At 39.6% G+C, this 13,460-nt stretch overlaps 1 protein-coding gene across 1 annotated transcript in view; it reads left to right on the top strand.

Moving 5' to 3' along the window:
• The window catches only part of TLL2 (tolloid like 2), a 174,917-nt gene that overhangs the window by 119,814 nt on the left and 41,643 nt on the right, over positions 1 to 13,460 (top strand). Inside the window, exon 10 of the mRNA XM_044662652.1 lies at positions 783 to 885. Within this exon, the coding sequence (XP_044518587.1) occupies positions 783 to 885 (103 nt within the window). The remainder of the gene's footprint in view (positions 1 to 782; positions 886 to 13,460) is intronic.

Here is a 13,460-nt window from a genome sequence, read left to right as displayed (position 1 = left end):
AATTGAAGGGCATCCCCTTATTTTCCAATTTTTTGCCACCACAAAGAGTGCAGCTATAAATATTTTTGTACAAGTCTTTTTCCTTATGATCTCTTTGGGGTATAAACTCAACAGTGGTATGGCTGGATCAAAGGGCAAGCAGTCTTTTAAAATCCTTTGGGCATAGTTCCAAATTGCCATCCAGAATGGTTGGATCAAGGAATTTATAGTGTTAAAAGAGTTAAGACACAGAGAGGTTGTAATCTACTCAGGGTCATAACCACTATTCTGTGTCTTACGTGGGACTTGAACCTGAGTCTTCCTAACTCTGAAGTTACTCTCTATCTACTATACCACGCTGGCTTTCTTTATGTGGCGATTATAGTTATTTTATTAATAGTAAAATATCTCCAACATTTTATTGTATTTTTCTCGAATTACATGTAGTGATCATTTTAAACATCTATTTTCTGACATTTTGTGGTCCAGATCTTTCTCTCCTTCCCTCCTTTCTCTCCTCCCTGAAGACAGCAAGCAATCTGATGAAAAAGGTCTTATGTGTCTTATCCAGCATATATTTCCACATTTGTCATTTTTACTAATAGTATAAACAATAATATCTTTACAGAGCTCATGGTTGTATTCCAAATCCTTTCAGATGAAGGTTCTGAGGCCAGTTGTTTTAATGTGTTTTAATGAAGGAATATTATAATATACTGTGACTTAGAAGAACTATTTAAGAAGCATTTTATTGGTTTGTCTTGCTAGGCTACCCCTCTTAACTTTGTACTGCCTCTTCACAGATTATTCTGAATTTCACATCTATGGACCTGTTTAAAAGCCGTCTGTGTTGGTATGATTACGTCGAGGTCCGAGATGGTTACTGGAGAAAGGCCCCACTCTTGGGTGAGTTAATTTTGAAATGCTTTCATATGAATTTGAGAGAACAGTATGAGAAAGAGGAAGGGACTCTGGATTTTGATGCAGGAGTTCTGGATTCAAGTGCAATATTTTCTGCCTATATCCATTCCTTGGAGCTAAATCACTTTTTTCCCTGATTCTCAGTTCTTATGCCTCTCTCACTTCTTTTTGTTGTTGTTCAGGCATTTCAATCATGTCTGACTCTTTGTGACCTCATTTGGGGTTTTCTTGGCAAAAATACTGGAGAGGTTTGCCATTTTCTTCTCTTGTTCATTTTCCTAATGGGGAAACTGAGGCATACATGGTAACTTTCCCAGGGTCACACAGTAAGTATTTAAGGTTGGATTTGAACTCAAGTCTTCTTGAGTCCATACCTGGTGATCTGTCTTTTGAGCCACATGGCTCAGAAGATATCAAATGACTGAGTAGGAGAGAAATAGAGGTGGAAAGGTGATGCCATAATGCACAGAGCATAGGGTCTGGGATCAGGAAGACCTCAGTTCAGTTTCAGCCTCATTTACTCACTAGCTGTGTGACCCTGAGCAAGTCACTTAACCTATGTCTGCCTCAGTTTCCTCATCTATAAAATGGAAATAAAGTAGTACCTACCACTTAGGGTTGTTGCGAGGAATAAATGAGATAATATATAATGCTATGTAAATCCTAATTATCCTCATTATTAGCATCAGCATCAGCATCATCAATTAGATGACAGGAAGGTACACCCACACATCTGGGTGAGAAGCTGTGGGTACTTGAAGCTTTTTTAAGCAATCAATTCACTAGAAACTGGACCCCAGAAGAGACTTGTTTTATAAATGACCTAAGAAATTTAATTTGCCTACTGTAAGGAGGGTTATAAGGAAAAGGCTTGTGTTTCTGGGGCTTTAGCCACAGAAATGAGGTCCAACATCACGACCAAGATTTGGTCATAGCAGCAGGGTTGGGGCAGATCGAGAGAAGCCTGGATCTGTGGCCAACCTGTGGGGTGGGCAACTCTTCTTTAATAACATCAGTAATGCATGCGTTGGCCCCTATTCAGAAGTTTTCCTTGGCACATGTGAATTTGGCTTTTTAGTTCACCTGCAATCAATCAAGTTCCCAAACAGGTCTTGGAATTTGGGTTACACCTGACTTATGGTCCTGTTCTTGGATTAGGAAAACAGTGTCAGATAATATGGTAGTGGGGACTCCATCCAGGAAAATCTTACACTGGTTTGACTTGGGGAAGGTAGGGTGAGACTTGGAAAATAGGGTGAATTTAAAGCTCTCTCAAGGGGAGAGTCTTAAATTTTATGCTATAAATTTTCTCTTGTTGAATCAGTATCTACTAATGATCAAATGAGATAACATAGGTAAATGCTTTTCAACCCTTATAATACTATATAAATACTATTATCATTATTATTTTTGAAGACTTGATTTTACTATATATTATTTTCTATATTTTATATAGTAAATAGTATATATGGTAGAGTATATAGTAAATAGAGTAAATATGTAGTAAATAAAGAGTATATATAGTAAAGAATAAAGAGTAGAGTAAATATATAGTTAAAAGAGTAAATATGTAGTAAATAGAGTATATATATAGTAAATAAAATAGATATAGTAAAGAATAAAGAGTAGAGTAAATATATAGTTAATAGAGTATATATATAGTAAATAAAAAGTATATATAGTAAATAAAATATATATAGTAAAAAATAGTAGAGTAAATATGTAGTTATTAGAGTATATATAGTAAATAAAGAGTATATATAGTAAATAAAATATATATAGTAAAGGACATATAGTATATAGAGTAAATAAAGAGAATATATTAAAGAGTATATATAGTAAATAAAGATTATATATACAGTAAATAAAGAATATATATAGAAAATAATATANTTCTATGTATACTCTTTACTACAAATTTACTCTATTTACCATATATACTCTTTATCTACTATAAATACTCTTTATTTACTACAAATTTACTCTATTTACTATATATACTCTTTATCTACTATAAATACTCTTTATTTACTACAAATTTACTCTATTTACTATATATACTCTTTATCTACTATAAATACTCTTTATTTACTACATATTTACTCTATACTTTTACTATATTTGTATTTTTGTTTACTATATATACTCTTTATTTACTATATATGCTCTTTATCTACTGTGAATACTCTATTTACTATATATTTTTTATCTACTTTTTTATCTACTATATCTACTCTTTATTTACTGTATATACACTCTTTACTTTATCTCTTAGAATTGATACTAAGTGTTGGTTCCAAAGCAGAGGAGTGGTAAGGGCTAGCCAATGGGAGTTGAGTGACTTGCCCAGGGTCACACAAGTAGGAAATGTCTGAGACCACATTTGAACTCAGGACCTCCCCTCTCCAGGCATGGTTCTCTATCATACACTGAGCCACCTAGCTACTCCCGAGTTTGTCTATATATTTCTAACCTTTCCATGGTTCGGTTCTGGATTCCGTACAACCTGGAGTTCAAAGTAGCCGTGTTTGGATCCTTATAATTATCACATGACTCCAGTCCCTGTTCAAGTCAGAAACTGGAAATTTCTAAAGTCAAGATCATCCAGTTTGTTGTGCTTAAGGGCCAGGCAGGAACCACACAATGAAATGATGAAATATTTAATTGGGGACAGAGTTCCCAAGCACATAATAAAGCCTATCTCAGGACTTATTCCCCAGCAAGTGCACCCTCACTCTTGACCCTGGCCAAAGTAGCCTAAACAATGAATTCATGATTTGGGCCATGAACTCTCAGAGTTTCTGTGGTTGGTTGGAGCATCCTTGGGCATGTCCCTGGGGCTGAAGCCTTCAGGGATGGGCTGAGCCTGTTCCTAGGATTGCTTGCCTCTTGCTTAAGACTTCACACCCTGTTCCCTCTCTCTGTGGGGCCCCTAGTTGGGCACTGTCCATGTAGGTCCCTGGCCACTGGTTTCTCTACTCCATTACTTTTTCATCAAGCGTTCCAACCCTCCTTTCTGATTGTTTTCACCAAGAGAAAGTCAGAACCACATTCCCTAAACCGCCCTCCTCCTCTCCCACCAACCCCCAAGTCATTGGCAGAAAAACTCTTTTCCCTACACAAATCCCTGGTCTGTAAGCTTTTTCCCTGGGAAGGAAGGAACATAATAACGACCTGGCCCATGCTCTGAAGAGCTGCTGGCTACACAGTGAAAGTACTTACATTCTTTTACTCTCAATTAATAAAGAAGAATTAAATTGATTTATCCCACAATGGAATACATTCTCAATTCCACCCAGACACGGAAGGGTAGATAATTCTGCCTTTTTCAGACTGCCTTATGGTTCTAATCTCCTTGATTAGGTATATTTTAGTAGGTGTGGGAACAGATGCCTTTGCCGAAAATCTCATGTCCTAATTCCCAGACCTCAATTCCAAACAGCAAAACAAATTCAGAATCATATTTCTAATGGGATGATGTGGAGAAGAGTAGAGGATTTAATGAGAACAGATCTGGGCAATCATAGTCTTCGTGCTGCTCACTTGGAGCAAACCAGTTAAACTATCATAGTGATACTGGATCTACCCATGTCAGAGGACCTGAATTCAAATCAGGGTTTTGGCACTCAGTTTACCTCTCAGGGACTCAGATTTTCTCATTTGCACAGGAGGGTGTTTATTGAATTAGACAGATGACCTCCAAAGTTTTTTGCCACTATAAATCTGTGATCATCTCTAAGTCTTATTTTTTTTTTGTAAAATAGAAATGTTATTTGTATTTCCAATAGCTGATCAGTCAACAATTATTATTAAATGCTTCTATGTGCTAGGCATTGAGAATTTTTGAAAACTCAGTCTATGTCCTCAAGGAGCTAATATTCTAACAACTCATCCTTGTGAGGAAAGTTTTTTGTGGAACTGGAAGCTCTATAGAAATGGGCATTACTTTTATTGTTGTTATTTGGGAAGCCAGTGTGGGTTTAAACTTGAGTTTAAATCATGGCACTTCCACTTTTGACCTATGTAATCTTGGGCAGGCCATTATTCCCCTTTCTGGGCTTTAGTGTATGAATGAGAATGTTAGGTTAGGTGCTTTCTGGTTCAAAAATCTCATTTCTTATTTTATCATCCTAATTTTATTCCCTGGCACTGAGGAGTTTGAGGCAGAAGGAAAGGAAGGTTTGGGGTTGGGGCATGAACTAGACCTGTGGTTGGATTAAGAAATGAGGAGAGCAGATGGGGAGAAGAACAGGGAGGAATCACTTCAGTGGATGGACCTGTGCAATGTAGAACTATCTCTTTAGACTTTGATTAATTCCATATGACCAGCTTTGACAATGTCCAAGGACTTGTCTCCAGGAGCTGGGTACTTGGGGTTGGTCCCTCATTGCTCCTTCTCTAAGACACATCCTGCTTATTTCCATCTTGCTTGGCCAAATAGAAGATATGTGAGAGGAGAGAGGGCACTGGAGAGATTGGAAATCTCTCTAATAACCAGCTCCAGAGACTTGAGAAATGCACAAATTTACCAGCAGAGACAACCCGAGTATTATATAGAATCTCAGGTCTTAGAGATGATTTAGTCCAACTTTTTATTCAATACTTACCTTCTATAATATGCTTAATGAATGTTTAAGCAGAGACTAGCTCAAATGAGAGCCGAGATGGTTTCATTTTTTTATTTGTATCCCTGACTCTTAAAGCAATGTTTGGCACAGAACTGGTGCTTAGTAAATACTTATAAAATGAATGAATGAATGAATGAATGAATGGCATTCAGTTTCATAGTTGGAATGGGCATCAGCACTGATATAGTCTAACCCAGTAATTCCCAAAAGTGGGCACTACCACCCCTGGTGGGTGCTGCAGCGATCCAGGGGGGCGGTGATGGCCACACTTTTTTTTTGTATTACATTCTATTCTGAGTTCAATAAATAGTTTCATAATTTCCAGGGGGCGCTAAGTAATATTTTTTCTGGAAAGGGGGTGGTAGGCCAAAAAAGTTTGGGAACCACTGGTCTAACCCTTACTCAAAATATGAATATCCTCCACCTCCAGTTTGTGACCAGGAACCTACTCTCTATTGAGATAATATCTGGTTGTTGCTTTTTTGTCCTTTAGATCAAATGGATCTTTTTTTTTTAACCCTTACTTTCTGTCTTTGAACACCAAGAGGATCACAGTGGGGAAATGTGTTATTGAAATTTTGAGGTCTCTGAACTAAATTTCCTGTGAGCCCACTGGCTTCCCGTGGACATTTCAGGGTTTTTGAAGCTACATTTCCCATGAGCTCACTGGCTTCCTGTCTTGCATAATGATGTAGACAGTTACATCATGATGTATACAAGATAAAATCAAGTGCCAGGACTGGCACTGGCTCTTCTTTCTGGCTGAAGCAGCATGGTAGTGGCAGGTCCTGGTAGGCAGGATGGCACGTGGCTCCATTTTTCTAATGGCTACCAATAAATCTTTTAAAACCATAATATTTTTAAATCTATCCTCCTATATTCATTTTATTTTTCACAGGAAACACTGGGAATATACAATAAATTTGATACAATACAATCTGGAGTCGGAACCTGGGTTCAAATTCTGCCTCTACTATTTACTGCTTTTGTGTTCACAAGTGTAAAACGAGGAGGATAGATTAGATGATCTTTAAAGTATTTTATGGCTCTAGGTCCATGATCCCTGGTTATGAGTTGAGATGATGCTGAGCCTTGGAATGTTAATGGTCTCATGGATTGTGGTTGGGGCAAAGGGAGAGCCAAAGTGGGGCAAGTGACCAGGGACTGTGCTCCTGAGAGTGGCCACAAGAGAAAAAAAATTGAATTAAATTAGAATCATAGAAGCTCAGAGTTGGGAAGGAGCTTAGAGACCATCTATTCAAATTTCTCTCTGAAAAACAAGGATTTCCTCTATAGTCAATCAATGAATACATATTCATTGAAGTCTTGCTATGTGGCAATCTTCGTTTCCCCAAAGAAAGGCAAAAACACATTCTTGCAGTTAAGAAGCTAATGTCCTACTGGGTATACAACAACTAAATAATTATCCACATACAAAAGATATACAGTATAAATGGAAGGTCATCCCTGGAGGAGGACTCTAAGTGGAAGGACCTGGGAAAGGCATCTTGCAGAAGGTAGAAATTCATCTCTAACAACTAGTCAAAGACATTTAAGCAAAGGGAAACTCATGATCCCTAGAGAGAGCCATTTTACTTTGGGATAGCTATTTTGTTGGGGAGTCCTTCCTTACTTCAGGTCTAAATTTACATTTTTTCTATTTCTAGTCCATTTTCCTAATTCTGTGTTCTTAGATGAACAGAACTAGGCCATTTCCTCCTCTCTGTGACAGATCTTCAAAAACTCAAAAACAGTTCTCATTTCCAAGTCTTTCTCCGTTTTCCTCTCTATCCCCAACCCAAGTCTTCTCTACTCTAGGTTAGACATTCCCAGTTCCTTTAAACTGATCCTCTTATGGCATTAGCTTAGGTCTCTCTACGCTCTCCAGCTTGATCCAGTTGATCTGTACAAGGGATGTCCCTAACCACTAGGCTACTCTAACCTATATTCTGCCCATATTCCACAACTCAACCTCCCTTCACCTCCCTTCAACCTCCCGGGGTCCCCAAAGGGAAATCAGGGGTAGCTGGGTGTCTGGGTGAGGTCAAGGAAATCAGAACCCCAAGGTTGGGTTTGCAGGGCCTTAAATAGTCACAGCCCAACTGTCAGGACCCAGGATGGCACCTGCCAGGCCAGAGTTCCATTCTGCTAACTGACAGGATTGCCTAGGGTAATATTGCAAATGCAAGAAATCCTGCATTACACAGCTTATCAATGACCTATCTAAAATATGGCACCCACTAATTGGATATAATCCTCTAGATGGGGTCTGAATCCCCAGACAGAGTACAGTGGGTTTAGTTTTTGCTTATTCCTGGAAATTATTACGCTGTTTCTGTGGTTTCCTCTCCCCTTTGAAAGAAACACAAATTCCCTCTCCCTGTAGATCCAGGCTTCTCTGGCCAAACTGCATGGACCAAATAGATCTGGCCTTCTCCTGATTAGTTTTGGCCCTTGCTTTTACCAGCTGCTAGTGGCAGGGTGCGTGTGAGCGTGTGGATGAGTGAGGCCTGGCCCTAAGCCTTTGGCTGTCAGGCTCCACTTGTAGAATCTCTAGCTTGCCTAAGATCTGGCCTACTCTGGGGCTTCCAAATGCTGTTGCTAGTAAACCTTTGTATTTGGAACAAGTGCACTGAGTGAGCAAGGGGAGGGGGCTGGCCCCTGGCAGGGATGGGGGTTGGGGGGGCGGCCAGGGCCATGAAATCTTCTGGGAGGAGTCAGCCTGGTGCTGTTTTGCAGGAGGGAGAGAGGATTAGGGTGGATTGGGAAAAGTATGCCTTTTGCTTGGAAAAAAACTGTGCTTTGCATATTTTCCCAGGGAAGTGTGTGAAAAATCCAGCCATCAATGGGGCATAACTTTTTATGAATGAACCCTTTATCACACTCCACAGAGTCCACTTGTCACTTCCTCATCTACATTCCCTCTTCTCTGCATCCTTCTTGGGCTCCTCCTTGGAATCCAGGAACCAGAGAGCGAGCTTGACTTGGTCATGCCAGACCCCTTGCCCTGATTAAGTTCCTTCCCGTATCCCAGCTGTACTTTGGAAAAGGAGACCCAGAGGTAACTAGGAGAACATTCGGTGTTTTCACAGAGGGACACCAGACCCAAGCCAAAGAGTGAGTCACATCCTTGGTTTGGGGACAGCCTCACAAATGAGGAAAATCCCAACTGAGTGAATTGAGCAGGCGGGGAATTTATCTAATCCTGGCTGTGCCCTTTTCTGTCTTGCTTTTTAGTTTTGGACACAATATTTCACCCTTTCCTGTGCACCTCCATTTCCCTGCCTACAAAATGGGGTGCTGCTGGGCAGTGTACCAGGTCTAGAGTTAGGAAGACTCTTTATCCTGAGTTCAAATTTGGTCTCAGACACTTGCTAACCTTGTGATCCTGGGCAAGCCATTTAATTCTCTTCACCTAAGTTTCCTCATCTGTAAAATGAGCTGGAGAAGGAAATGGCAAACTATTCCAGGAACTTTGCTAAGAAAACCCCAAATGGGTTCACAAAGAAGCAGACACAATTGGGACGACTGAATGACAATATAAGAATAAGAACTATGAATTTTTGTCTTTTAAAATTATTGTTAATTTTTTAACTAATTAGCATCTATTTTTTACCCCCCAATTGAAAAAAGGAAAGCAGAATCCTAATAACAAATATGTATAGTCAAGCAAACAGATCCCCACATTAGCCATGCCAAGAAAAAAGGTTTATTCTGCATCTTTCAGGAGGTAGATAGCATCTTTCATCTTTGGTCCTTTGGAATTGTGGTTCCTCATTGCATTCATCAAAATTCTTAAGTCTTTCATAGTTGTTTGCCTTTATGGTGCTGTTCTTATTATATAATAGCATATATTGTTATATTATATATCATTATTATATATTGGAATACATAATCATAAACATCATGATTATACCTACTTCACTTTGCATCAGTTCATTCAAGTCTTCCCAAGTTTTTCTGAAACCACTTCCTTCATCATTTTTTACAGCACAATGGTATTCTGTCACATTCATATGCCATTATTTGTTCAGTCAGTCCCCAACTGATGGACATTCTTTTAGTTTCTAGTTCTTTGCCACCACAAAAGAGATGTTATAAATATTTTTGTAAATATGGGCCCTTATCCTTTTTCTTTAATTTCTTTAGCATATAAAGCCTATTAATTGACTCTTCCTAGGACCAACTAACATTAGGTAGTGGATACTTCTATTTGTCTTGTCTCTATGAATTTTATAAGCTATCGGAGGGCAAGGACAATGCCTGCAATTTCTTTGCTGCTAGGCTTAATGGATAGAGCACTGAAATTGGAGTCAAGAAGACAAGAGTTCAAATCCTTCTTCAGATACTAAGTAGAAGGTGACTGGGTAGGGTGGGGGGGAGCTGGAGAAGTCATCCAGGGGATCATGAGCTAGATTGGGTTTGAAGAAGTCTTTCTGAGATCCCTTCCCACTCTAAATCATGCTAAATCCTACATGTTCCAGACATTTCCTATTTTTCTTTAATTCCCTTTATTATTTATTGAATGATTAATTATATTTGTTCTTTCACAGTAGGAAATTATTCCCATACTGGTAATGTTTTTATCACAAAAACAATTGGTACTAATTGGCTATTTCAAAGAACCTGTGGTAGAATGGTAGCCCTATGATTTGGCTTTTCCATTTGGGGCCCCTGGAAGGAGTTAGGCTTCATCTGATTTTATGATGAGCTCTGCAAACTCAAAAGGCTGTACTTGGTCAGGAATGGGAAGGGAGTGGAAGGAGGCGTAACACAGTGTTTCCCAGAATTCTGTTAAACTATCCTGATATCCTCTTGTGAGCAATGGATGCTATAATTTTTCTGTATCCCAGAAGCAGACTGGCAAAATAAGGGCAAAAGTTGTCCAAGGCAAAAAGGAACTCCTATCTTTCAGTCCAAATGGATTTTCTTGTATCTGTTGTATGAACTGATAAACTCCTTCCTCCGTCCTCCTCTCCCAAAATTAAAAAAAAATACTTTCACTCTATTATATGGGAATTCTTTTCCCCATGATATTCATTCTACCAATCCACAGGTATGTGGTTCTCTTTTATTTCCCTCCGATATCTGATACCTACCTATTTAGTTCACATGACCAACATGAATCAGACAGTTAGAACCAGGATCATCTAGGCCAGTTTTACAGATGAAGATGCTAAAAGTCCAAGAGGGAAAGTGAGTTGTGCGAAGTTACCCAGCAAGTAAATGGATCCTAGATATTGAATTGGAAGGGTGCTCCATTTAATACAACTTCCTCATTTTACAGACTAAGAAACTGAGTCTCAAAGAGGTTGTGACTTGCCCAAGGCCACATGAATAAAAACTATCAGAGGCAGGTCCTCAGGCTCCAGATTGAATATTCTTTCCCACTGGCAGACTTGAACCCGTATCTTCTGACCTCAAATCTAGATCTTCCCTGGCCATACTCTATACATAGTAGTGTGATGGATATGGAGTCAGAGGGTCTGCATTCAATCCAAGCTCTGCTGTTTATGAACTATGAGACCTTCAGCAAGTCCTCAATTCCTCCATCCACAAAATAGGGCATTTGGACTAGCTGACTTCTAACAAAGGTCCCTTCCAGCTCTCAGTCTCCGATCTTATGAAATAACACACATTGATCAGAATTTGTAAGTGAACACAGCTGGCCTGAATGTGGGCTTATGGCAAGAGCTCCAGCTCTCACAAGCTCTAGAGAGGGGAAGCTGCTATAGTTGGACACCCAGATCTGTTTGCTGGGTGGGCTCCAGGCATACTCATTTGAGGGGCATTTTCCTCCAGTTCAGGCTGCAAGAGCCCAGCCCTCTTGAGTCTCTTTTAAAGACCCGTAAAGGGCATGACCACCTGGAACCTTCAGGATGCAGCTGTGCCCAGAGATGTTTCCATGCCCCCTGGCTCCTGAGGCTCCTGCTTTGGCACTCCAGAATCTTTCCTTTACTCTGTTCCTGTCCTATTGATCCAGACTTTGGCTTGGGATTCTGATCACTTAGTCCCCATCACAGTTTGATCCCAAGGTCCCCCCCCCCTTTGAAACAAAACAAAACAAAACAAATCCGTTAGGGCTTTGGGATCCTGCCCAAGCTGTCCCCATTAGCTTCTGGTAATCTGTTCCCCACCCTGGGCTGTGGAATTCTGGTCATTGCTGGCTGAGGTTCCAGCCTGAACTTCATCTGCTACCGCCTTCCACTACCTGGCCGTCCTGGCCCAGTACCAGCCCCCTCAAATCGAAGGCTCCCTCGAGATGGGACAATCGGAAACTCATTTGCCACCGAGATGGCTTGAAGGATCATTGCAAAGGGAGGGGAAAATCACTAAGAGAATTCTTTACATTTTATTTTATTTCATTAAAAATGTTTGTTTGTTTTGAACTGGACATGAAATTTCACTGATTTAGAGAACTCTTAAAGAGGAAATTTTCTCTTCCAAATTTAGATGGGCAACTGTCCTGGAACTTGGATATTTAAGGAGTTGTCTGGGAGCTTGGGGGCAGCTAGGTGGCAAGAGTGGATAGAGTGCCAGACCTGGAGTCAGGACTGCTCATCTTCATGAGTTCAAATCCAGCCCCAAATATTTACTGACTGCGTGATCCCAGACGAGTCACTTCACCCTGTTTGCCTCTGTTTCCTCATCTGTCAGATGAGCCAGAGAAGGAAATGGCGACCATTCTAGTATCTTTGCCAAGAAAAACTCAAATGGGGTCATGAAGAGTAGACACAACTGAAATAACCAAATAACAACTGGGGCCTTGAGAGATAAAACACCTAACCTTGGCGTCAAACACCCAGTATGTGTCAGAGGCTCTGTTTGAACTGACTCTGAGTTCAGCCCTCTGTCCAGCACATCATACTGTCTAGAATTTTAATATGTTTTTTTGATGTTGCCTGTTTTTTATATCGTAATCTTTTCAGGACATACCCTCCTCCCCACCCTCAATCTAAAACCAAACCCTCCCTGTACCCAAGAAAAATAATACAGCAAAAACAAACAAACAAAAAAAAGTAATTGCCTCATTAGTCCCTGGCCTCTCTGCAAAGAGGGCAGGGGATTGGGGAGGAAGGTTTATTATTGTTTTTTAGTTTTTTATTTCCTTAGAATTTGGGCTCCTTTTAATGAACTTTTCATTTATGTGGCTTTATTCATATTGTGTAAATTATCTTTTGGGCTCTTCCCTTTTCATTCTACCATACAGAGCTTCCTGTGTTCCTTGGAATTCTCCATCTTGTTCCTTGTTCCACGATAGTTCATTGCATTCACATGCCAGTTCTGCTATACTCTAGTCAATGGATACACACCCTGTTACCACTTCTCTCTCTCTCTCTCTCTCTCTCTCTCTCTCTCTCTCTCTCTCTCTCTCTCTCTTTAAACCAATAAAAAGGCTACTGTGAATATTTTGGCATAAACTGGAGCTTCCTTTCCATTTTCTAATCTCCTGGGAATATATGTGCCTAGCAGTAAGATCTTTGGGTTAAAGGGTATGAAAAACTTGGTGACTCTTCTTGTATGATTCCAAATTATTTTCCAGAATATTTGGCTAGAGCAATTATGGAGAGCATTCATTTTAAATCAGACTGAACAGATGGTGATAGTAAAAGACCAAATTGATATGCTAGGGTGGTGGTTTTTTTTCCTATGTAAATAAGAAAAGGGCCTAGTTGAGAAAATAAATAATAATGATGATGATGAGAGCATTTATATAGCAATTTAATATTTGCAAAGCATTTTCAAATATTATCTCTTTTTATTTTCACAACCCGAGGAGGTAGTCATTATTATACTCATTTATAAAAGAGGAAATTGAAGCCCAGAGACTCTCTAACACTATAAATGGTGGAACTGTTGTTGATTTCCATTGGTAGAGGGAATTTTCTCACTGGGAAATCCCCTATTCTGATGAAATCAGATTTGCTGCCT

Source organism: Gracilinanus agilis, chromosome 2 (assembly GCF_016433145.1).
Source record: "Gracilinanus agilis isolate LMUSP501 chromosome 2, AgileGrace, whole genome shotgun sequence".
Classification (NCBI taxonomy): domain Eukaryota; kingdom Metazoa; phylum Chordata; class Mammalia; order Didelphimorphia; family Didelphidae; genus Gracilinanus; species Gracilinanus agilis.
The sequence above is the reverse complement of the archived record's forward strand: the minus strand, read 5'-3'. Positions and strand labels throughout refer to the sequence as shown.